Source organism: Mandrillus leucophaeus, unplaced genomic scaffold (genome assembly GCF_000951045.1).
Source record: "Mandrillus leucophaeus isolate KB7577 unplaced genomic scaffold, Mleu.le_1.0 Scaffold800, whole genome shotgun sequence".
NCBI lineage: Eukaryota > Metazoa > Chordata > Mammalia > Primates > Cercopithecidae > Mandrillus > Mandrillus leucophaeus.
Window position 1 is genome coordinate 469,611 of NW_012108698.1, and position 24,286 is coordinate 493,896.

The window sequence follows — 24,286 nt, forward strand, 5'->3', positions numbered from 1 at the left end:
TTTTTTTTTTTTTTTAACTGTAAATTGAATTTTGCTGAAATGCCATCAGAGATGACTTTTAGATAAGAGTGGAGTTTAACTGTGCTACATCCTATTCGTAAGTCATGGAACTTCATTACCTCAGATTATATATATCATTCAACACATTTGCCTTATTAAAAACAGCTTTAGTAACTTTATTAGATATTCAGTGGTTGACAAAAATGCAAAGCTAACATTTTTAAGAGCCTGATAAAGGTGGAGCAGATGTATCGCAAGCTGCAGAGAATTAAATGCTGGTATGGGTTTTATAAGTTGCAAACTAAGAGGAAGGAGTGGGATTCTGAGAAGGTGGAATCAAATGTTGTTGAAAACAGTGGAGGCAATAGCTTTCAGATTTCAAAAACAACTAGAAAACATCTGTGCTTTTAGCTCTTTTTTTAGTTGAAAAGGTTTGAATGCCTTTACAAAAAAATGTTTTCACAATGTTGGTTCTTATTAATAAAATGTAAAATTTATACTTGGTTTGCGTTTTGTTGTTTTACTCAGCTGTATGCATTAAGAAGTCTGCTGGGCCAGGCACAGTGGCTCAGCATTTAGGGAGATCGAGGTGGGAGAATTGCTTGGGGTCAGGAGTTCGATACTAACTTGGGCAACATTGCAAGACCCCATCTTTGCAACAACAACAGCAGCAGCAAAATTAGACAAGTATGGTGGCATGTGCCGGTAGTCTTAGTAGTCCTAGCTACTCGGGAGGCTGCTTGATCCCAGGAATATGGTCCCAGGAATATGATTGCCCCAAGCCCCACTGCACTCTGGCCTGGACAACAGAGCCTTTTTTTTTTTTGTTTTGAGACAGAGTCCTGCCCTGTCGCCTAGGCTGGAGTGCAATGGTGTGATCTTGGCTCACTGCAACCTCTGCCTCCTGGGTTCAAACTATTCTCCTGCCTCAGCCTCCCAAGTAGCTGAGATTACAGGTGCGTGCCACCACACCTGGCTAATTTTTTGTATCTTTAGTAGAGATGGGGTTTCACCATGTTGGTCAGACTGGTCTTTAACTCCTAACCTTAGGTGATCTGCCCACCTTGGCCTCCCAAAATGCTGGGATTACAGATGTAAGCCACCGAGCCTGGTCCAAGTCTTAAATAACATTTTTCTAGTATAATATGGTGGGTTTGCAAAAAGTAAGACTTTATTTTTCTTCAGAGTCATCAGTTTCTGGCCAGCCATGGTGGTTCATAACTGTAATCCCAGCACTTTGGGAAGCCAAAGCAGGAAGATCACTTGAGGCCAAGGGAATTCGAGACTAGCTTGGGCAACACAGCGAGGCCCCATCCCTACCAAAAAAAAAAAAATAACAATTAGCTGGGCATGGTGGCATGCACCCGTAGTCCCAGCTACTTTTGGGAGGATTGCTTGAGCTGGAAGGTTGAGGCTGCAGTGAGCTATGACCATGCCACTGCATTCCAGCCTAGGTGACAGAGCAAGACCCTCTCTCTAAAATAAAGTTTTTAAAAAATTAGAAAAAAACGAAGCAGTCAATTTCCAAGAAATAAGTCTTGAGAAATTGGTTTTCTCCCTTTTGAAATGTCAATGTATTTTGTATGGGAAAATCAAAACTACTGTAAAGACCTAAGAAAAGCATGTCTCCTTTTGTAACAAACATTGTGTTACTCAATTATAATTATATTTTGGCATGAAAAGAAGGGTAATAGTTTGTAAATAGTAAGAGATTGCAAGGGAAATGTCAAGGACATGACAAAGGAATTATTTTAAACGTCTTTAAAACTGTGTTAGTAACGGCCATAATTTTTCTAGTGACAGTCAAACAAATAAATGTTCTAATTTCTGTGCAGACTACAAATTGTGCATGATATACCCTTGCTTGTTTATCCACCTGTACCATGGAGTAGTGATGCTGAAGGGGACCCCAGTGCTCATCTAGTGACCCAATCCTTATTTGACCATTGCAGGAACCAAGTTCCCCCAAACCACGCATGTGAAAGTAATGAAACATCTAAAAAGATACCCTCCAGCTTGAACCTCTGCTTATTCATAATAGTTCTTACATCCACTCCATACTCTTGTCTGTGTTCCAACTCCTTCCCCTGGTAATATGTTTATTAATTGAAAAAATATTACATACAGTTGCTGCCCTGTATGAGACACTGAAACAGGCACTATGGGGTGCATGGAACATAGTCCCTGCTGTCATGGAGCTCACCATTTAGATTTGGAAGTAAGACCCACACAGAAGAACCAAGGCATAAAACAGGACCGTGTGTGAATCAGTGTCTTGGGAGCTACAAACTGCTGTAAAATTTTATAGGAGGGAAAGGGGATTGGGAGATCACTTCCAGCTGAGAAAAAAAAAAAATAACAAGAATTTTTCTATTCACTTGCTTTGAGTTTTAGGGAAATCATGTAGATTTCTGGACTTCAACTTTCTTCCTAGTAAATGTTTAGTAAAATAACAACCTGTACTCCATGACTGGTTTGAGGTATCACCATTCTAAAATGCCTGTGATCAAAGATTTTGAAATTCAAGACATAATGTAGTTCAAAGGGCGCTGCTATTTGGCAACAGTTGTATCTATCAATATTGTCAGGACTCTTTTTTCGTCTGCAGGGTTTTAACATTTGTCTGAATTCTAGGGGGCAAATGCTTAAAATGAAAATTTTCTCATGTGCCCTTTTATTAGCAAAAACAACTTTAAATGATTAACTTTGTTAGAAATTTTCACAGACTTTGGAATAATTCTTACTGACAGGTAGACCCTCAAAATTTGGGGTAGCTCTCATTTTATTTTAAGTAGTGTTACTATGAATGTCAAGCTCTGGCTTTCTGACCTTATTTGAAGAATAGCAAATCGTTAAATTAAGTTTGACCTGGGTGCAGTGGCTCATGCCTGTAATACCACACTTCAGGAAGCCAAGGCAGGAGGATCGCTTGAGTCCAGAAGTTAAGACCAGCCTGGGCAACACAGCATGACCCTGTCTCTATAAAGAAAAAAAAAGAAAATAAATGATTATTCCACTACATGTAGCAGTAACTGAAGAAGTGAATAAATGATGATTCCACTATATATAACAATAACTGTGTTCAAAACAGAGTCCTTGAACACACAGGTGCTCTCTGTCCCAGTGCCTTGGCACCTGCTATTGCCTCTGCCTATCCGTGCTTTTCCACAAGCTTTCATAGAACCTGCTCCAGTTTTCTCCAGTATCCCCACGCTGTTACATTTTTGTGTCACTGATTACCTCCTGGCACCATATGTGTTTATTGTTTGCTTGCATATTGCTTCTCTCCCTTCACCCCACTGGGAGCTTCATAAGGGACATGAATAATATAAGTATTACTACAGATAATGCGAGGAATAGGATACTCATGAGCTCCATGAGTCTTTGCATGTTTATTCACTGCTCTAATTCTAGAGCTTAGCACACAATAGGTACTCAATAAATATTTGTGAATGGATAAGTGAATTAATGAATTAGATGACTACTACTAGGCCTGGTTTGTAGGTCATGCTCAATAAATACTGACTGCAAATTTTTTCAGTGCAGAAACCAGAAGTTCTTGAAAGCGGCACAGAATGAGGTTGAAAACCAAAGGTTCTTGGTGGGAGGATTTTTTTTTTTTCCTTAATATTTAGGATGATGCATGTCACTGAAATTCACCATGGATCAAGCTTGGGCACAGTGCCTGGGATATAAGGAGAGCAGTAAAGATTAAAAAAAAAAAAAAGAAAGGAAAGGAAAATAGCCTCTATTGGCTGTTTAAAGTAAGGAGAGTTGACTTAGGTCAAAAGAAAAGGAAAATGTCCTGGGAATAAAAGTTAAGTATTGTAAGATGCCATTAAAGGGAGTTTGTGGAATCTCCTTTTCTGGAAATGTTTAAAAACAAGATAGATCTTCATCTCTTAGAAGTGTTGAAGTTCAGTCCTGCCCAGAGGCAGGAAGATTAACTGGATTACGCTTGTGTGGTCGGTCTCTAGAGTCATTGGAAGAGCCCTTGAATGCGGTAAATATTCCACATTCTCTTGGTTGAAACTATTGTTTCATAACTGTTCATTTGAAACTTGGCTGTTATAAAACCAGAGTGAATGTTTAACAAAATTGAATTTGGATCTGGGGTTGATGATGTAAGTTGAGTACATCATATATACCTAAATCAGTTTTAAAAGCATTAAAATAAAGTATATATAGTGCCGAAACTATTCAGAACATAACTTAGTCTTTTTTTTTTTTTTTTTTTGGCAAGAGAGAGCATTGCGTACAATTTATTAGTCTTTTATAATATACAAAAGTGCCTGCTTCCCTGCAATATCTTAATGCCATTAATCATTCAATAAGTAATTATAAAGTGACTACTATAAACATTGCAGGCTTCAAAGATGAATTCGATATGGATCCTGCTTTCAGGGAACTTAGTCTACAAGTGGACATAAAATATATATATAGGCCGGGCACAGTGGCTTATGCCTGTAATCCTAGCACTTTGGGAAGCCAAGGTGGGAGGATTGCTTGAACCCAAGAGTTTGATACCAGCCAGGGCAACATGGCGAAGCCCCATCTCTACAAAAAACACAAAAATTAGTTGGGCATGGTGACATGTGCCTGTGGTCCCAGCTACTCAGGAGGCTGAGGTGGTAGGATCAATTGAGCTGATTGAGGCTACAGTGAGCCATGATAGTGCCAGTGCACTCCAGTCTGGGCAACAGAGGGAGACCCTGTCTCTGAATGAGTGAATGAGTGAATGAATGAATGAATGAATGCTATCTCTCACACACACACAGATCATATACATGATAGTGAAAAATAAAATGATTGAGATAGGAGCCATAAAAAAGAACTCAACAGTGTTGTAAGGTTTCAGAGAAAAAAAGATAATTGCTTTGGATTTAAACAAGAATGCTTCTGGGAGGAAAAAACATATCGAACTGGGCCTTAAGGGGTATGATGTATTTTGAAGGGTGGAAAAGAAGGAGAGAACAAGGACAGAGATGAAATTATAGTTAGTAATTCTGAGGTAAGGATAAGTTCCACTGGAGCAAGAGGAAGCTGGGGTTAATAGGCTGGGAGGGCCTTTTGTGGCTAGTCTCAAATGCCAGGCCAGAGAGCATGGATTCTGTATGCTCAGTGCTTAAGATCTCTTGAAAGTGATTAAGCATTAAAGGATCCGGCCCATGGGAGGTTTGTAATTTACTATTTGGACTGCAAGAGACAAAAGGCAATAGCAGTGAGCCCAGGAAGACAGCTACTGAGTCACCTGGGCTGCATTTCCTAAGGGATGTGCTGAGAAGTAGTAGTTCCAAGGCATGTTAATAGATGTTACTCCAAAAAGGGTCTCCTCACCAGAATGAATTGGGAAAATAAAACGTTAAACAATCAAATAGACTTCTTTATGGACTTCTTTTCTGAAAAGTCTCTGGAAGACTTTTCAGAGCCTTTAATATTGAGAATTAGCATTGAGAATCTCAAATAGGATAAAACGTGTACCACTTCCAACATGATTTGATCTTTTTTTATGGATTAGCTCATGAAACTCTGGTTCCTTAGAACACACTTTGGGAAACATTGCTCTACACATTTGATAATAACAGCTGGAACACAAGTGATGGTAATGGGCATGAAAAACAGCAGTTAGGACTGGGTACGGTGGCTCGCGCCTGTAATCTCAGCACTTTGGGAGGCTGAGGCAGGCAGATCATTTGAGGTCAGGAGTTTGAGACCACCCTGGCCAACATGGAAGACGCTGTCTCTACTAAAAATACAAAAATTAGCTGGGCATAGTGGTGCACGCCTGTAGTCCCAGCTACTTGGGAGGCTGAGGCAGGAGAATCACTTGAACCCAGGAGGCGGAGGCTGCAGTGAGCTGAGATTGTGCCACTGCACTGCAGCCTGGATGATAGAGTGAGACTCTGTCTCAAAAAAAAAAAAAAAAAAAGGAAAAGAACAGCAGTTCAATGGGAGTCCTTACAGAGGAAGCACCAAGAAGCACCAGCCATTCCTGGTATATAGGAGACATTCAGTAGCTATACAGAAAGCTAATTCATGTAAGAGTGAATTAATGATTTAATACCAGTAGATGTTGGTGTGGATGCGGTGAACAGGGAACACTTTTACATTGCCGGTGGAAATGTAAACTAGTACAACCACTATGGAAAACAGTGTGGAGATTCCTTAAAGAACTAAAAGGAGAACTACCGTTTGATCCAACAATCCCACTCCTGGGTATCTACCCAGAGGAAAATAAGTCATTATACGAAAAAGATACTTGCACATGCATGTTTATAGTGGCACAACTCACAATTGCAAAATCGTGGAACCAACCCAAATGCCGATCAGTCAACAAGTCGATAAAGGAACTGTGGTGTGTATGGGGGTGTGTATGTGTGTGTATATGTGTAGGTGTGTGTGTGTGTGTGTGTGTGTATGATGGAATACTACTTAGCCATAAAAAGGAATGAATTAACGGCATTTACAGCGACCTGGATGAGACTGGAGACTATTGTTGTAAGTGAAGTAACTCAGGAATGGAAAAATCAAACATCGTATGTTCTCACTGATAAGTGGGAGCTAAGCTATGAGGATGGAAAGGCATAAGAATGATACAGTGGACTTTGCGGATTTGAGGGGAAGAGTGGGAGAGGGGCGAGGGATAAAACACTACAAATATGGTGCAGTGTATACTGCTCGGGTGATGGGTGCACCAAAGTCTCACAAATCACCACTAAAGAACTAATTCATGCAACCAAATACCACCTGTACCCCAATAACTTATGGAAAAAGAAAAAAAGAAAAAACATGAAATTAGCCAGGCATGGTGGCGAGCACCTGTAGTCCCAGCTACCCAGGAGGCTGAGGCAGGAGAATTACTTGAGCCCGGGAGACGGAGGTTGCAGTGATCCGAGATTGCACCACTGCACTCCAGCCTGGGCGACAAAGCAAGACTCCAACTCAAAAAAAACTAAAAATTAAAAAAAAATGAAGAGATACTTTTACATATAAAAGACATGCCAAATAACTAAACATGTAAAATTGCTTCACATCTTTACTTTTCAAGGAAATGCATATTAAAAATACAGTAAGAACCCCCCCATACACCCCCCCCCAAAAAAAAACATGCTTGGCTGGAGATTGCATGCTGAGACAAAAGGGGAAAGGAGTGCAGGATAGGAATATGGAGAGTTTTGAGCTCCAGTATGCTAGAGATGGTATCATGGAAAGCTAGGAGAAGGAACTGCTTTATATGAAAGTTGAGTATTACTTGAGAAGCTGAGGGAGATGGACCTGGAAGGGTCAATGGATGCTGAAACCATGGACTTGTGAGAGAAGACGTTGTTTTTGCTTTTTGTTTTTTCTCATCAGATGTATTGTGGAAAAAAATATCTGGTTAAAGTGTCTGGTTATTTGAATTCTAGATAAATAGCAATTTTCATGTACAATTTATTCTAATACAGAAAGCTAACCATATATTTAGTCTAAAAGAAGTATCATAGGGCCAGGCGCGATGGCTCACACCTGTAATCCCAGTACATTTTGGGAGGCAGAAGAGAGAGGATCACTTGAGGCCAGGAGTTTGAGACCAGCCTGAGCAATAGGGCAAGACCTCCTGTCTGCAACAATTTTTTTTTTAATTGCTCGAGGAGGCTGAGGCAGGAGGATCCCTTGAGCCCAGGAGTTTGAGGCTGCAGTGAGCTGTGATAGTTGCAGCTGCACTCCAGCCTGGGTGACCCTGTCCCCCAAAAAGGAGGAAAATAAGAAATTTTATGGTTAACAAAAGCACCAAACCTGTAGTGATTTTTTTCAGTCAGGCAGTAGTGGCCATCCTTCTCATCTTCACCAGTGATTTTTTTTTTTTTTCAGTCTGATTTACTCATAAGAAGTTAATTAATCTTTAAGCTTAATATTTTGTTCTTTCATTCAGGTATTTGCCTTTGATTATTGCTTTTGGTCCATGGATGAATCTAACACTACAAAATATGCTGGTAAGTTTTCTCCCTCCACACCTGACAGTTGGGCTTCTGGCCTCTTCTTCCATTGAGTTTATTGTCTTTAATTCCTCTGAAGTTTTACTTTTGGTATGTAATTCACACCTATGCTTTCCAATTATACCACATGGGTTTTGAAGTCAATAAGATTTGGTTTCAGAATCTGTGTCTGCCACTTACTTGCAAAATCCTTGAACAGATTTTTATTAAGCTTCAAATTGTTCACCTGTAATGGGGGGTATTGGTGTCTTCAAAGATTTCCTAAAGATTTGAGATAATGGGGGAACCACCTCAAGCCATAAATGGTAGCTTTTGTGAGAGTCATGTGAAAAAAGGTTTCATTTGCCATGCCTTTCCTTATCACTAACTTTCAGGGCATCGCCTGCTCTGTTTTGTGTGTGTGTGTGTGTGTTTGTTTTTGTTTTTTGTTTTTTTTTTTTGAGACAGAATTTCACTCTTGTTGCCCAGGCTGGAGTGCAATGGCACAATCTTGGTGCACTGAAACCTCTGCCTCCCGGGTTCAAGCAGTTCTCCTGCCTCAGATTCCCAAGTAGCTGAGTTTACAGGCATGTGCCACCTTGTCCGTCTAATTTTTTGTATATTTATTAGAGACATGGTTTCACCATATTACCCAGGATGGTCTCGATCTCCCGACCTCAGGTGATCCGCCCGCCTGGGCCTCCCACAGTGCTAGGATTACAGGCGTGAGTCACTGCGCCTCACCCCCTGCTCTGTTTATATAAGGAGAGCACAGGTGATGTGGTTTCCAAAACTCACTCAGGTCCTGAGCGTCCTCAGCTATCAGTGGTCCTGTGAATGAGTACTACATGCTCCTCAGGGAAGTGCTGCCTCTCAGCCCCACATTTTGCTAGGGTTCTCTCCTTGTGGGTTTGTTTGTTTGTTTTCAAAAAAGATGGAGTCTTGCTCTTGTTACCCGGGCTAGAGTCAGTGGCACAATCTCGGCTCCCTGCAACCTCTGCCTCCTGGGTTCAAGCAATTCTCCTGCCTCAGCCTCCCGAATACAGGCACTGGGATTACAGGCACCTGCCACCACACCCAGCTAATTTTTGTATTTTTAGTAGAAACGGGGTTTCACCATGTTGGCCAGGCTGATCTCGAACTCCTGACCTCAGGTGATCCACCCGCCTCGGCCTCCCAAAGTGCTGGGATTACAGGCATGAGCCACCACACCCGGCCTCCTTGTGGTATTTTATCCTCATTTCATCCAACACAAATGACTGCTGTTTTATTATTTATGACCATAGGCTTTCCTAGGAGTCAGTCACAATTGCTTTAGTTCCAGAGGGAAGCATTTGGTTTGGTGGAGGAAGTTGTTGGTTCTTTTGCTTCTGATTATGCCCCCTTTTTCTTAGATGTTTCATCTTTTTAAAAATTTATTTTTCGGCCAGGCATGGTGGCTCACATCTGTAATCCCAGCACTTTGGGAGGCCAAGGTGGGCAGATCACTTGAGGTCAGGAGTTCAAGACCAGCTTGAATAACATAGCAAAAGCCCATCTCTACTAAACATACAAAACTTATCCAGGTGTGGTGGTAGGCGCCTGTAATCCCAGCCACTTGGGAGGCTGAGGCAGGAGAATGGCTTGAGCCCGGGAGGCAGAGGTTGCAGTGAGCTGAGGTCTCACCATAGCCTAGGTGACAGAGTGAGACTCTGTCTCAAAAAAAAATATTATTTTTGTAACTGGCAAATAAAAGTTGCATATATTTATTATATACAGCGTGATGTTTTGAAATATGTATATATTGTGGAATGGCTAAATTGAGCTAATTAACATGTGCTTTACGTCATGAACTTATCCTTTTTTGTGGTGAGAACACTTAAAGTCTACTCTGTTAGCAATTTTCAGGAATACAATACGTTGTTATTAACTATAGTCACCATGTTGTACAATAGATCTCATGAACTAAATATTTCATCCTAATGAGGGTTTTCTCCTTATTTCTACTTATAAGAGCATCAGCTGAATGACGTTCTCATTTAGTTAAAAACAAAAAAAAATGAAGGGAGGGTATTGGCCTTAAAAGATTTGGAGGTAAAAGCATGTGACTGACTTAAAGAGAATTAATGTTTTGTTTATTGATAGGTTTTTCCTTGCCATGAAAAGCAAACTTGAGAAATTATTTGATAACATAATTTTTTCAAGAGTTAACAATTTTGAACTAGGAAAATTCCTTCAGTTGCTCACACTGGGTAAATTAGCCTTTCCAAATACCATTCCTGCAACTTGAGCAATATATTTTATTAAAGTGAATAAGTAGTTCATAATGTTGGTTGTAATTAATTTGTCTTTTTATTAGTCCTTTGGTACTTTATGTGATAAGTTTTCCAGAGTCTGGAACAGTCTTGACTTGTTAGCACTCTGTGTATTTTTGTGCCGGGTGTGTACTTTTAGATTTAAATCAACAACAAAAGTAAAACATTTCCTACAGATGCGGAGACAAATGGGGATAAAAGCTATGGTTTTACAAACCCGTCATTAACCGTGTTCAATTTATGTTATTCAAGATGCAGCCATATATGTCTTCCTGAACTGGAGGTCTTCTCATGTACTTCTCAGATACTTTCCAGGACTCCTCATCACAGGCTAGAAAAAAATCTGTACTCCTTCGACTACATTTGAGGTTCTTTATTATATAGCCCCATTCTACCTTCTCCATCGTCTCTTCTGGGACTCCTCTCACCGCTCATTCAGTACCTCAGCCCAGTGTCTATTGTTGGTTCCTCTTATATAACTCAGGAATCCAGAAAGTCTCACAATAATTTTTTAAATATTCATGACCCCCCCACTACTGTGTGTGTGCAGCCCAGGAAGCCCTTGAGAAATCCAAAAATAAGTTAGAAAGCAAAAGAAGTGCATACCAAATAATATTTTGAGATAATATTTAAACTCTAAATTTTATAGATTTTAAGTGTTACATAAAATCCAAGGAGAGAGAAAATCTGGAGAGGCACCAGATTTTAAAGAGATAAAATCTGGAAAGGCACCAGTTGTCTGGGAAGGCACCGTAGAGGAGATGGAACATAGAGGAGATAAGTATTTGAGAAAACACACATATTAAATAGCCTGATTCAGCCGTTCCACAAGGGATACATATATCAGAACATCATGTTGTATACCATAAATACATATGATTATTACTTGTCAATATATGAGTTGTTTAGAGTTTAGTCAAAGGAAAGCCTAGAAGACATCCAGACAAGAGGAAGCGACATGTATCAAAGAGAACACATGGACTTTGATGTGAGACCTGGGTTTGAATCTCAGGACCTCTGTCTTGGTTCTGTTGAACAATTTATTTAATTTCTCTGAGATACAATTTGTTTTCTATAGAAGAAAGTAAAAATGGCAATACCTATGCTATGTGGTTGCTGTAAGGGTTAAATAGGTCACTTTATGTGGTGATTAATGGAAGGTTCCCGTAAATGATATTTTCATTTAACTTTTCCATAAAGGAAGATGCAGAGCCATGGTGGTAATGCTGGTCTGAGCAGTAGGTATATCTTGGGGGCGGGGTGGGGTGAGGGAAAGCTGCAAAGTTAAAATTAAAAGAGAAAGAAAGGAAGAAAAATAAGAAGGCGCATCTTGTGGGGGATGCTATGGGAGACTGTTTGTACATGTTGAGTGAGGCCAGATGATAGGAAATTCTAAGAACTTTAGACTAATATGGTGAAAAATAGGGGCTATTGGAGTGATGTGGTTAAAATAATGCTTAAGGAAGATTGTCTTTCTCTTTTCCACATCTTCTGGAATCACATCCTCTATTACTGCCCACAGAGAACACTCTAGCCTTCTGCAATATACCACTCATGTGCCTGGATATACAACAAACTTTTTTTTTTTCTCCAAACCAGAAATGACTTTATTACATACAAGTGATAAAATTTAGTTGTGAAACTCAAGATTTCTGTAGCGCTTCATTACAAATAGTTCAGATATATTTTAAAAGATCAGAATGATTTTTAAACATATTGATAGCCTATAATTTAGTAAAATTTAGTAAATTTTAGGCTGCATGATCACATTGAGTACCATGTTCCAGTTAGCCCTGAAATTGGGTTCTGCCAGCTCATAGAGCACTGTCTACTTACAAAATTTGGGAGGATATTTTCTTATTCTTCAGATATTCCCATTATCATACAAATACTATGACGTTCCTCCTCCTTAGCAAAAGGTAAAATTCATGCTTACTATTCTCTCAAGTTTATATCCATTGTAAATAATCTACCTAGTAAATACGTTATATGTAGATTAGTTGATGGTTTCCATACTAATTTATTTTCTCTTTATTAAAAAATAACAATTCCTTCTTAATTGTGAATAAAAAGATTAAGATAGAAGCATTCATTGTCTGGTGGAAAACAGGGGAAGTGGAGAAGGGGAAGCACATATTTCCTGAAACCGACCTATTTGTCAGGCTTGATGAATAATGGCATCATTGATACTGAATCAGGACTCTCAAAGCTGCTCTCAAAACTGGGGAGTAGCAGGGAGAGAGAGAGAAAGATAAGTGCATGGATTGAGAAGGCAAAGAGAAGCAAGGGCTCTAAGTTTTGTGTGGTGTGTCAAAATGGTAAATTCTCCATCATGTCTTGCTATTTATAAAGCTATAGGAAGAGCCTCCATGCTCCCACTTTCTGATTTAGAAACACGTAATTCTCTAGTAGGTATAATGCATTGCAGTGGGTTGGTTGGAGCAGTTGAAGAATATGAGCTCTTAAGTCAGACTTGGTTCAAATCCTGGCTGTAACACCTTCTATTTGTGTAAGGCCGGGTGAGTTACTGAATCTCACCATCCTTCTGTTTCCTCATATGGTAAATAAGGATACTAATAGTTCTGATCCCATAGGGTTGATTTGAGAACTAAATGATGTATTGATTTAAAGTGCTTAATCTAGTAAGTACCTGGCTACTTAGGAAGTAGGAAGCACTCCCTTAATATTTATCGTCGTCTTTATTATTGTCTCACTGTGACAGGAGTCAGTACTTTGGAAAGAAAATGCAATGTACTGAGATTTATGACAACTGGTTTTGCCACAAACTGCTAGACCTTGGGCAGGATAATTTCTGTGGGTCTCTGTTCTTCATCTGTGAAAGGAGGAGATACAGCCTGGAATGATCTCAGATCCCCTCCAGCTCTCTGATAAAACATGAATCAGCCATTTTATGTTGGCCACACAGCTGTTCCAGTGGACTTTTCAGAGGCAAATTAAAGGCTTATTTGTTAAGCCATTCACATTGCATTGAATCATGCTTTGAGGTATTTTACATTTTATTTATTTATTTATTTATTTATTTATTGAGAGGGAGTCTCGCTGTGTCGCCCAGGCTGGAGTGCAGTGGCACAATCTTGGCTCATTGCAACGTCCCGCCTCCTGGGTTCAAGCGATTCTCCTGCCTCAGCCTCCTGAGTAGCTGGGATTACAGGCATGTGCCACCACATCTGGCTAATTTTTGTATTTTTTAGTAGAGACAGGGTTTCTCCATGTTGACCAGGCTGGCCTTGAACTCCTGACCTCAAGTGATCTAGCCGCCAAGTGATCAGCCTCCCAAAGTGCTGGGATTACAGGCATGAGCCACGGCGCCCAGCCAGGAATTATTTTACGTTTGAAATATATTATCTCTTCCTCCTATTACCTTTTGGCTAGGTAGTTGTAATAATGTTTGTCTGGCAGGTAACTCTGAGTTTGAAGCAAAAACCCTGTGTAAGGGCTAATGAAGAAAACAGAAATAACCTGCAGAATTAGATACCTGGAGCTTGGCATTTCGACATAAACTCGTATGTTCTCCCGAACTTCATATATACATGCGGATATACGCAGATCCACATTTAAGATTATAAAGTTAGTATATTATAGTCAATACTGATAAACTTGAAAGCAGTCTTTGTAAATGTTTGAGTCACTGCTGATTGCAATTAAAGCATTCTTGACAATGAATCAATACATATTTTAACATTTCTAAAATGTGCCATGTTACTAGATAACAGTGACTTCCAGTAACTTTGGTTTTTATTTTCTTCCCAGATCTATAGAAATCTTCATACCCAAAAAATAAAAAAATTAAAAAAAAAACCGTCTGGTAGTGACATATCTGGGGTCAGTGTGGACGTGAACATTCCCTGGCCTGAGAGATTCTAAACTGTTGACTCAGAAATTATATAACAGTTCTTGCCATATGGCATGTTGCTCAAATGTGCTGAAGCCATGTGTTTTCGAGCATTGTTGATCCCCTGCAACTCAGGAGAAAGGTCGTACATCTGCCTCTTATTCTGCTAGCATTGCTTTATACTGTGAGGGGACAGAAGAGCACCTCTGATCTGTGGACTGATGCTGTGGGAACAGCACCCATGTTTGATTCTGTTCCCATGATGGGGGATTTTCTATGCTCAGAGCTAGAAATGATTTCTGCTTCATATTGCTTAACCAAAGCAGAATCGTAATGAGTCACAACATTTGTGCAGCAAAATTTACATTCTAAAAGCCAACAGTAGCCAAAATAGAACCAATTTCTTAGCAGAGTTCTACAATATTAATTTGTTCTAGCATATTGTATTGGTTCGTTATTTTACTATTCAGTTGGTCTGTTTGAATGAAGGCTTTTTTCTAGTAGTGAAAAGCACAACTCTGGAGTCACACTTCTTGGGCTCAAATTCTGCCTCTGCCACTTCCCAGCTGTGTGGCTGTAGGCAATAATAACAGCACCTCCTTATTATAAATCTTGTGGGTTGAAATGAGATTATGTATATGAAGCACTCAGCAAGTGCCTTGCACAGAGGAAACACTCAATAATTGTTAGCTATTGGGTTTAAACCATAAAAGTTTTCCGTATAGTTGGCCAGGGGCGGTGGCTCACACCTGTAATCGCAGCACTTTGGGAGGCCGAGGTGGGCGGATCACGAGGTCAGGAGATCAAGACCATCCTGGCTAACGCGGTGAAACCCCATCTCTACTAAAAAGACAAAAAATTAGCCGGGCATGGTAGCGGGCGCCTGTGGTCCCAGCTACCTGGGAGACTGAGGCAGGAGAATGGCGTGAACCCGGGAGGCGGAGCTTGCAGTGAGCCAAGATCACGCCACTGCACTCCAGCCTGGGCGACAGAGCAAAACTCCGTCTCAGGAAAAAAAAAAAAAGTTTTCCCTATAGTTATGAGCAGCACTAGTAGTTGCTACTTGAACAGTTTGTTAAGGTAGGGATTCATTATAAATGATGCATGCCATTTTAAAAGACATTTATGAAAAAATCTAAATACCAAATCCTCCTAGATTTTTGTTTTTCTTTTATGGTCTTTTATAAATTATCTCACCTCATACTTGATTTGTTATTTCTTTTGGTGACTCACCTTTATCAAGTTGTTCCTAAGCATTGTATTTAGAGTTTTCTTAGAATCAGCAACCCTCTTTTTTGCATTTGTTAATGAAATTATGTAATTACAGAGAAGTACAACTGACATAGAACAGTTTAGGAGCAAATACAACTGACCCTTTGTACAAGCGTAACTCAGCTGGTGAGAGTCCAGAGAGTCGCCTCCCAGCTGGGGTGATTTAGCATGCAGGGGGGCATTTCATAGATGGAAGAGAGAATGTTGCTTAATCCAGAGAACTGGACAAGAAGATCAGTTAAGAAAAATTTTTCTTGTAAAGGATGTTAAAACATAAATGAGCTTTGCTAATCTTGTTAATTTTTTTTAAAGTGTATATATATGTGTCAATATTTTATATATGCTGCTTTTTTGTTCTCCCCTTTACTCACCTATTTTTTATCCTATCAAATCCCCCTTTCTTCAATACCTGCCTTTCTTTGTCCACATTTATTCCTTAGGGTACTTGTTGGCACCCAGAAAGATCCTTTAACTTAATTGTGTTTAGAGGGGTGAATAACAATAGCAATAGATAGTACAACCCTGAGCATTGAATCCCAAGCACTGTGCTGATCCCTCTACATGCACTAGGTGATAAAATTGTCAAAGCACCCAATCAGATAGAAACTATTACTGCCCCCATTTTACAGATAACGAAACTGAGGTTTAGCAAGACCCTGCTCCCTGTGAGAGCACTGAAAGCATTGGTAAATGTGGACGTTAGTTAATGACATGTATGCTGGTGAAAATTTTATGGATTTTACTCCAGCCTGTGGTGCTCCTCTACTCTCTCATCCTGAAGAGTCACTCAGTGACTCCTAAGGAAGTCATATTGAAGTGCTCTGGCTTAGAACCTAGCCAGGAATACTACTAAGGGTACCTTCAGTCCTGTCAGAAGTTCTCTAGGATCCTTATATTTGGTTTGGGCTTTGTTTTAACCTCCCCTCAAATACTATAAATATTGTGCAGCCCACAATCCAGAAGAGATGTTGAGTTGGGTCTGCTTCTTTATCAGAGAGAGCGGGTGTAAAACACCATCAAATCAGATAGAAATGAAGGTTTACTTTGTCAGCAGTTGTTTTGTGGGAACCACCCTCCTGTATGACTCCAACACACATTCTCTGTAAGACATTCTTCACAGGTGAGTGGCTTTATATTCTTTCTTCATTCTCGGGACCAGTGCCGAGGGCAGTGGTTGCATGACCTCCTCCTTGGTGAATCACCCACTTTGTCCAGCAACAAAAAAAGACCATGCTCGTGGCCAGCCCCAGTGCTGTTGCTGTGGTGGAAACATCCATCTGGGTGAGTCACCCATGCCATGCTGCAAGCCAGACTTCAAGGACTGTAACACTGATAGCTCTTGGATGCTGCCATGGAAAATATGTCCGTAGTCTACCTTTACCCTCATGGCCTGGTTTCTTGGGATCCTCTTACCAGGCACCTCAATGGCAAACATTTCTGTAGTTGATTAAAACTTAAATCTAGCAATACTAAGTCAAGCCTTACAGCTTCGGTTTCTTTATCTGAACTCTGTAGTTTTTGGTCATTTAACTTAAACCAGGTTTGAAGTCACTACATATGAGAATTTTTGAAAGCTGCACTTCCATACACTAAAGATTTTTGAGAAGGGGATTTATTTAAACCTCATCCAGGCTGGGCATTCTTCACCCCTTCAGGTATGTGAGAAGAACCTGTCTGGTCTTGTGCTGTCCAGGTGCTCTGATTTGGAGCTGGGCCACCTGCCAAGTCCAGACTCATCAGAATCGCTGTGCCTGTCAGCCCTGTTTAGAAGTGGAAAAACACCCTCACAAATGAGTAGGCCCAGGAATTCCAAGTCATAAATCGTGAGCCCAGCCTTTATTTTTATTTTTTCTCTCCCTACTTTGATTCCAAAGAGAAGAGATAGGGAAAAGAAGGAAAACTGGGGATTCAGTTTAAACTGGTGAAATTATCGATCGTGTTCAAATCTTGGATGCTTTTCTATTTAGTTACTTTAGAAAAACAAGAAATACTCTGTGCATATGCCAGGTCTGATCTGTACATCACCATGCTTAGTGTTTTATTCAGCCATGGGCCATAGGTGTCTGCCTTGTTTAATGCAGATTTTAAACAAGACAGGGCTTATATCCTCCCATTTCATTCTCTCACTTTCTAGAACACAGCCCACTGTGACTCTTTTATCCTGTGCCTCTTCAGTCATCAGATGTTGGGCATAGGAATGATAGCTGCATTTTTCCTTCCATCCCTGGTTTCTTTCGTGCTTTGCTATCAGGATATTATCATAAAAAGAGATTTCCTTGGTTACCCATCTCCCAGTACACACACATGGTAGCTTTGAGCCTACTGTTGCTGTTCTAAGTAGGGACAGATTATGCACAAGTGTGGACACCCAAGGGTGTTAGCTTTTCAAAGATCTGTATCAGGCTGGGTACAAATGACTATAATTCCAGCACTTTGTGAGGCCAAGGGTGGGAGGCTCACTTGAAGCTAGGAGCTCAAGATGAGCTCAGACAACATAGCAAGATCTTATCTCTACTAAAAAAAATAAAAGTAAAAAATTAGCCATGTATGGTGGGACACGTCTATAGTCCTAGCTGCTCAGGAGGCTGAAACAGGAGGATTCCTTGGATCTCGAGGAGTTAGAGGCTGTAGTAAGCTATGATCATACCACTGCGCTCTAGCCTGGTGGAAGAGCAAGACCCTGTCTCTTTCAAAAAAGAAAAAGATTCATATTGTATGTGACTCAGGTTTGGGTGACTCAGGTCTGTGACTTTGCTTGCAGAAATTCCATACAGCAGCTCTCTTTGCTGTTCTGACATTGTGTTATGGGTTACTTTGGGCATGCCTGTATTTTAAGACTTGTTCACATGATTATAGAAGGTCTAATCATAAACCCCAAAGGAAATTGGCATTGCGGTCATGGTTATTAACAAGTGAGGTCAGGCTTGCCCTGTGAATTTGCCGCACCAGGCATGTGGAGCTAACATCTGCAGAGTGGCCACCGCCTTTTTGGCATCGGTTCCGCTGAAAAGTCACAGGCCTCTTGGATTTGACAATGTTATGGCTTTGCTCGGATTGTCTGGGCTAGAAACAAATACTCATAGATCCTCCTGCTTCCCACGGGACTTACGAACCTTCCCTTATGGGCTGGTGTGCTTTCCCCTAGACAAATAGCACTTCATTCTATTTGAGTGTAAACTGTAGTTGGAAAACGTTTAGGGTGGAGATATTGCGTCTTTTATGGGATCCACCCATGCACTGTTTGAATTCCCTGATTCCCACCACTCAGCATAAACGGTTCCTTTTTTCATGAACTGAGGTTCAAAAAGCAGTTGGCAAGTCATTTTTTCCTATGCTGAGAAAAGGGACTGTTGTGTTTAAAAAATAGAAGTGAACAAAGCAGAAACAATCCAAAATAAACAAACAAAAAAACCCTTCAGTCTTTTGGATAAATTAGGGTCTCTTTAAGAGACCATTTGAGGGTTCTTGATATTTCATATTTTGTATTGCAGAGTGAAGTGTAGCCATCATCTGTGTTTCACCAAGAGCTGATTGCTAGAGAGGACAGAGACTGTATCAAGAGTCATAGTGCCTTTTAGGCTTTGGTTGACAGTTTGGCCTTTTTTGTAGTTGTTTTTACTATACCCAGTGGTGCCCTGAAGGTCACAGAACCAAAGAATTGGTTAAATATAACTCCAGCCAGGGTTCACACAGCTGAAAAGGCACCAGAAGGGCAGAATAAGGGGAGCTCTAGAACCTGTCCCATTTACAGTTTTGCTGATACAGTTTATTATGTTGTTTTTTTCCCCTGTACCCTTCTATCTCAATGTTTAAAAAAAAAAAAAAAGAAAGAATTTTTCTTATAGTAGACAATATGGGTTAGCATACCCTGGCCCAAATAATGATACTGTTCCTTCTTCTCATCATGTCTATGCACACATGAACACACACTCCACCCTTTCTGTCCCCCCAACCCTTGCAGGTGAGAGTCACCACCATTACATCTGGTCAGTAATATGTTTTAAATGGGTCAGTAATATGTTTTAAATATGTTTCTAGCTCCCTGTGGGAGCTAGAAAAATAGCAATGATTGGTTCCTTTCAGAAATCTTTCTAACAAGTATCTTTTCTTTTTTTTATGTCTTAAGAGATAGGGTCTTACTCTGTCGTTCAGGCTGGAGTGCAGTGGCACGATCATGGCTCACTCTAGCCTCAACCTCCTAGGCTCAAACAATCCTCCACCACCATGCCTGGCTAATTTTTTATTTTATTTTATTTTATTTTTTGAGACCGGGTCTCGCTTTGTCGCCCAGGCTGGAGTGCAGTGGCTCAATCTTGGCTCACTGCAGCCTCCACCTCCTGGGTTCATGCCATTCTCCTGCCTCAGCCTCCCGAGTAGATGGGACTACAGGCACCTGCCACCACGCCTGGCTAATTTTTTATATTTTTAGTAGAGACAGGGTTTCACTGTGTTAGCCAGGATGGTCTCGATCTCCTGACCTCGTGATCCGCCCACCTCGGCCTCCCAAAGTGCTGGGATTACAGGCGTGAGCCACCACACCCAGCCCATCCATGCCTGGCTAGTTTTTTATTTTTTGTAGAAATGGGAGTCTCACTATTTTGCTCAGGCTGGTCTTGAGCTCCTGTCCTCAAGAGATCCTCCTGCCTCAGCCTCCCAAAGAGTTGGGATTACAGGCATGAGCCACCACACCTGGCCTTTTTTCTTTTATCTTTGAAATTGGATTATGCCACAAAATTGTTGCAAAAATGAAGGAGCCATCTGAGGGAAAAATAACTAATTACTTTTTATTTGCAGTAAAATGAATTATAATTGATTAAAGACTTAAGAGATAATAATAACTAAAATATATTCTAGATTTATACTGGCCACATACTGTGGTAAGTGCTTTATCTATATTGGTTTATTAAACCATCCCAGTAGCCACTTAGGTAGCAACTATTAGTCTTATTTTACCGATAAACTGGGCACCTTCCCAGTGTCACATAGCTGGTAAAGAGTAAAACTCAGGTTTGAAAGTCAAATTGTAAAAAACTGGTGGTGCGCATCTATGATCCCAGTTGCTTGGGAGGCTGATGCAGGAGGATTACCTGAGCCCAGTCATTTGAGGCTGCCATGAGTTATGATCCTGCACCACACCGCAGCCTGGACACAAAGCGAGATCCTGTCTCCAAAATAAATCAAATAAATAATAACAAAAGCAAAACTAGAAGAAAATATGGGTGAGTTCTATATAATTTGGGGGTGGAAAAGGATTTGTGAGGCATAACACATATCATAGGCAAAAATCATGAAGGAAAAGAGAAAAGATTTGAATATGAAAGACCAGAAGATTTTGTATGACCAAGAATAACGTAAGACCGATAGACAAATGACAGACTGGGAAAAAATACTTATAACCTGTAAGATAGACCAATGGTTAATATCCTCAATATATAATGAGGATTTTAAAATTAGTGAGAAGAAAAGCAATGGCTAGCCCAAGGACTTAAATAGTCAACTTACTAAAGTGTTAGTACAAATGAACAATAAATAGAAGAAAAATTATCCAAACAAGAGGCTTTTTTTCCTACTGACTCCGTCAGAACTAAGAATAATAATCATAGGGATTGTTGTTGAGGGTGTTGAAAGTAGAGACTCATGCATTTTTAGAGAACTTGGACATTTGATTTTTTTGAAGTTTTGCCTAGTAAAGTCAATAGGAAACTGCACAGAGGCAGATATATGAGAATAAATATTGCAGAAAAATAAAAGGAAAAAAATCCAAATATCCATAGTAGGGAACTGATTGCATCCGTTATTCATACAATGGAAAGCTGAGCTCCTATTTAAAATGCTAATATTGATGTATATTTGTAGAGATGGGAAAATGTTCATTATTTCTTGTCTTAAAAGAGAATGCATTGTCTTTGAGACACAAAGCCATAGTAATAAAATGTATTCCAGTGTCTCTAGACTCCAATCTTGCGTAAATTTGTAAAAATACATGGAGAATGAAAAATTTTTTCAGAAACGTAGCGTAATTGTTTTCAATTTTTTATGTTGTTTTTCTCAGATTTTTTTCTTTTCCAGTTATGAATAAAGCTTTACTAAATATGATAAATTTGAATTATATTCTATCTGCCAAACATAACTGTAACTAAAAGAAGCTGACTATATTTGAAATCACATGTATATATTTAGTGGAAATCAGAGAGACTAGTTTTTATTTTTTGTCATATATTTTGTTGTCATGTCCAGGAGGTACTATGTGTATTAGTAAAAATGTGATCTGTAATTTTGTCAAAATTACCTCATTAGTACCTACATAGTGTGTTGACACATCTATTCATACCCCATTGGCTTATTTAACAAAGACCTACTGTAGTCTTATGGGATTCATTAGAATTTCAAAAACAGTCATACTTTGACCAAAGTGTAAAGTAATTAACATTTATTTTTAAGTTCAAAGAACAATTTTTTTTTTTTCTTTTTTTGAGACAGAGTCTCACTCTGTCACCCAGGCTAGAGTACAAAAGTACAGTCTTCTGATAACTTTTTGTCGCTGGTGAGGGAAGAGGCTCCCACCCAATTAAAAATACATTTTTCTGAGAACAACAATATCAACACAGGAACAATTCAGTGAATACAAATGCCTATTGCGTGCCAGGCACTCTACTAAGATGCAGCAACTAGTTTTCACAATCTGGCAGTAAAGGTGAACACGAATAAAAAAATTGTGCCAGCCAGGGGCAGTGGCTCACGCCTGTAATCCCAGCACTTTAGGAGGCCAAGACAGGCGAATCACCTCAGGTCACAACATGGTGAAACCCCGTCTCTACTAAAAATACGAAAATTAGCCAGGCTTGGTGGCAGGTCCCTATAATCCCAGCTACTTAGGAGGCTGAGGCAGGAGAATTGCTTGAACCCAGATGGCAGAGGTTGCGGTGAGCCGAGATTGCACTACACTCCAGCCTGGGCGACAGAATGAGACTCCATCTCAGAAAGAAAGAAAAAAAAATGTGCAGTGTGATGAGCTCTGAGAGTCTGTTAAAATTATACTGGAGACCAGAGGTGAGAGCAACTGGTTCCCAGTGTCATGCAGCATGAGTTACTGATGATGAATGGAATCAGCCTTGACAGTAGGGAGTCACTATAAGCTGACCCAAACCCTGCCATTCACTGATAATGAGATCTTGGGCAAATGGCTTAACCATTTCAAGCCCCAGTCACCTTTTCAGTCATAATTCCTACCTACTCTACTTGGGTATTGTGAGGATTCGATGATATAGAACATGTAATCCCAGCACTTTGGGAGGCCAAGGCGGGTGGATCAGAAATTTGAGACTAGCCTGGCCAATATGGTGAAACCTCCTCTCTACTAAAGATAGAAAAAATTAACCAGGCATAGTGGTGCACGCCTGTAATCCCAGCTACGCAGGAGGCAGAGGCAGGAGAATCACTTGAACACGGGAGGCGGAGGTTGCTGTGAATCAAGATCGCGCCATTGCACTCCAACCTGGGTGACAGGGCAAGACTCGTCTCAAAAAAACAAAAACAGAACAAAACACAAAAATAAAATACATAAAGTACATTGCCAACAGAACAGTTGATAAAAATTATCTTTGCTTTTCCTTAGTAGCGTAAATAATAAATTTAGAATACAAGTTTAATAGATTAAATCATGTCCTGTTTAGTATTTGCAACAATTTGGTCATACACTAAACTGAAATTTACTCTTGTAAATTTTTTTTTACAATTTTTATAGAGACAGGGTCTCACTTTGTTGGCCAGGCTGGTCTTGAACTCCTCTCCTCAAGCCACCCTCCCACCTCGGCCTCCCAGAGTGCTGAGATTACAAGCATGAGCCACCATGCTCAGCCTACTCTTGTGTTTTTATATGCTGGGGAGTTCTTCGATCATTTCATTTATTTTTCATGCAATTTTAGTATACACATCCTGGTGGTTTGTTTCATTTACATCATAAACCTATTTCATACAGCTATATAGCAGTCATCCTTGTTTTTCCAACTAACAATCTTCAGTTTAAAAGGCCATTCCTACCAAGGAAAAAGACACATTGTTATTTACTCTTGAAAGAACCTAGGAAAATAATTCCTGCTAATTCCAGCGTATTCAGCATCAGAAGCAGAAACCAGAAGTACCACATTTTACTACCTAATATAGGAATAGATATAATAGATATTAACTTTAGGCTCTAAAAAGCCATAATAAAATCTCTTTGACCACAGTGCTTCTCTGCAATTGAGTCCTTTCACCAACTCAAGCTGTGGGGTTTTTTTTTTTTCTCAAGTTACTAAATATGAATTGAAATCATGAATTATGGTCAGGATGCTTGACTTAGCCAACTCTTGAAGTCTCTTGTTCCCACCCTCACCCCACTCCCTTCCTGGGGGCTGGTTAACCAGTGTGGAAGATCAAACAGGATTGCTCCATTCAGCTGCTTGTGCCAAGAATGTATTGCTTTTAGAATGCCATCAAATGGCACTTGGGTCTAGCTGAGGACCGCAAGCAATTCTAATAAGCCTGGGCACAGGCTGGATTTAATTCTGGGTCCTCTCTGATATAGGGCTTGGCTCCAGATTTAAGGCCTGCCTTTTAGCACGGGGCTTGGGAACATCCGTGGAATAAGGAAGGTCCTTTGAGAAAACATATGAGAAATAAGTATTAATGTATATGAAAGATCACACACCAGAGTGGTCAGGTATTTTCTTCGTGAGCACAAGGCTATCATACTTGACTATAACATAAAAGCAATTTGTGAAGCAGATAATAATTTTGATTATACTTTATTCTTCTCTGAATATATACGTATTTGCATACGGATCTTAAGGTACTCTTCACAACAGACCTGGGTGTTTAGAAAAGATTCTTCTGATTACACCCGTTTTTAAAAATCCGCATATTCCATCAAC

General features: G+C 40.0%; 1 protein-coding gene across 1 annotated transcript in view; it reads left to right on the forward strand.

Annotated features, from left to right (window-relative positions):
• The window catches only part of KIF13A (kinesin family member 13A), a 256,044-nt gene that overhangs the window by 128,018 nt on the left and 103,740 nt on the right, over positions 1-24,286 (forward strand). Inside the window, exon 3 of the mRNA XM_011967586.1 lies at positions 7,913-7,973. Coding sequence (XP_011822976.1) covers positions 7,913-7,973 — 61 coding nt within the window. The remainder of the gene's footprint in view (positions 1-7,912; positions 7,974-24,286) is intronic.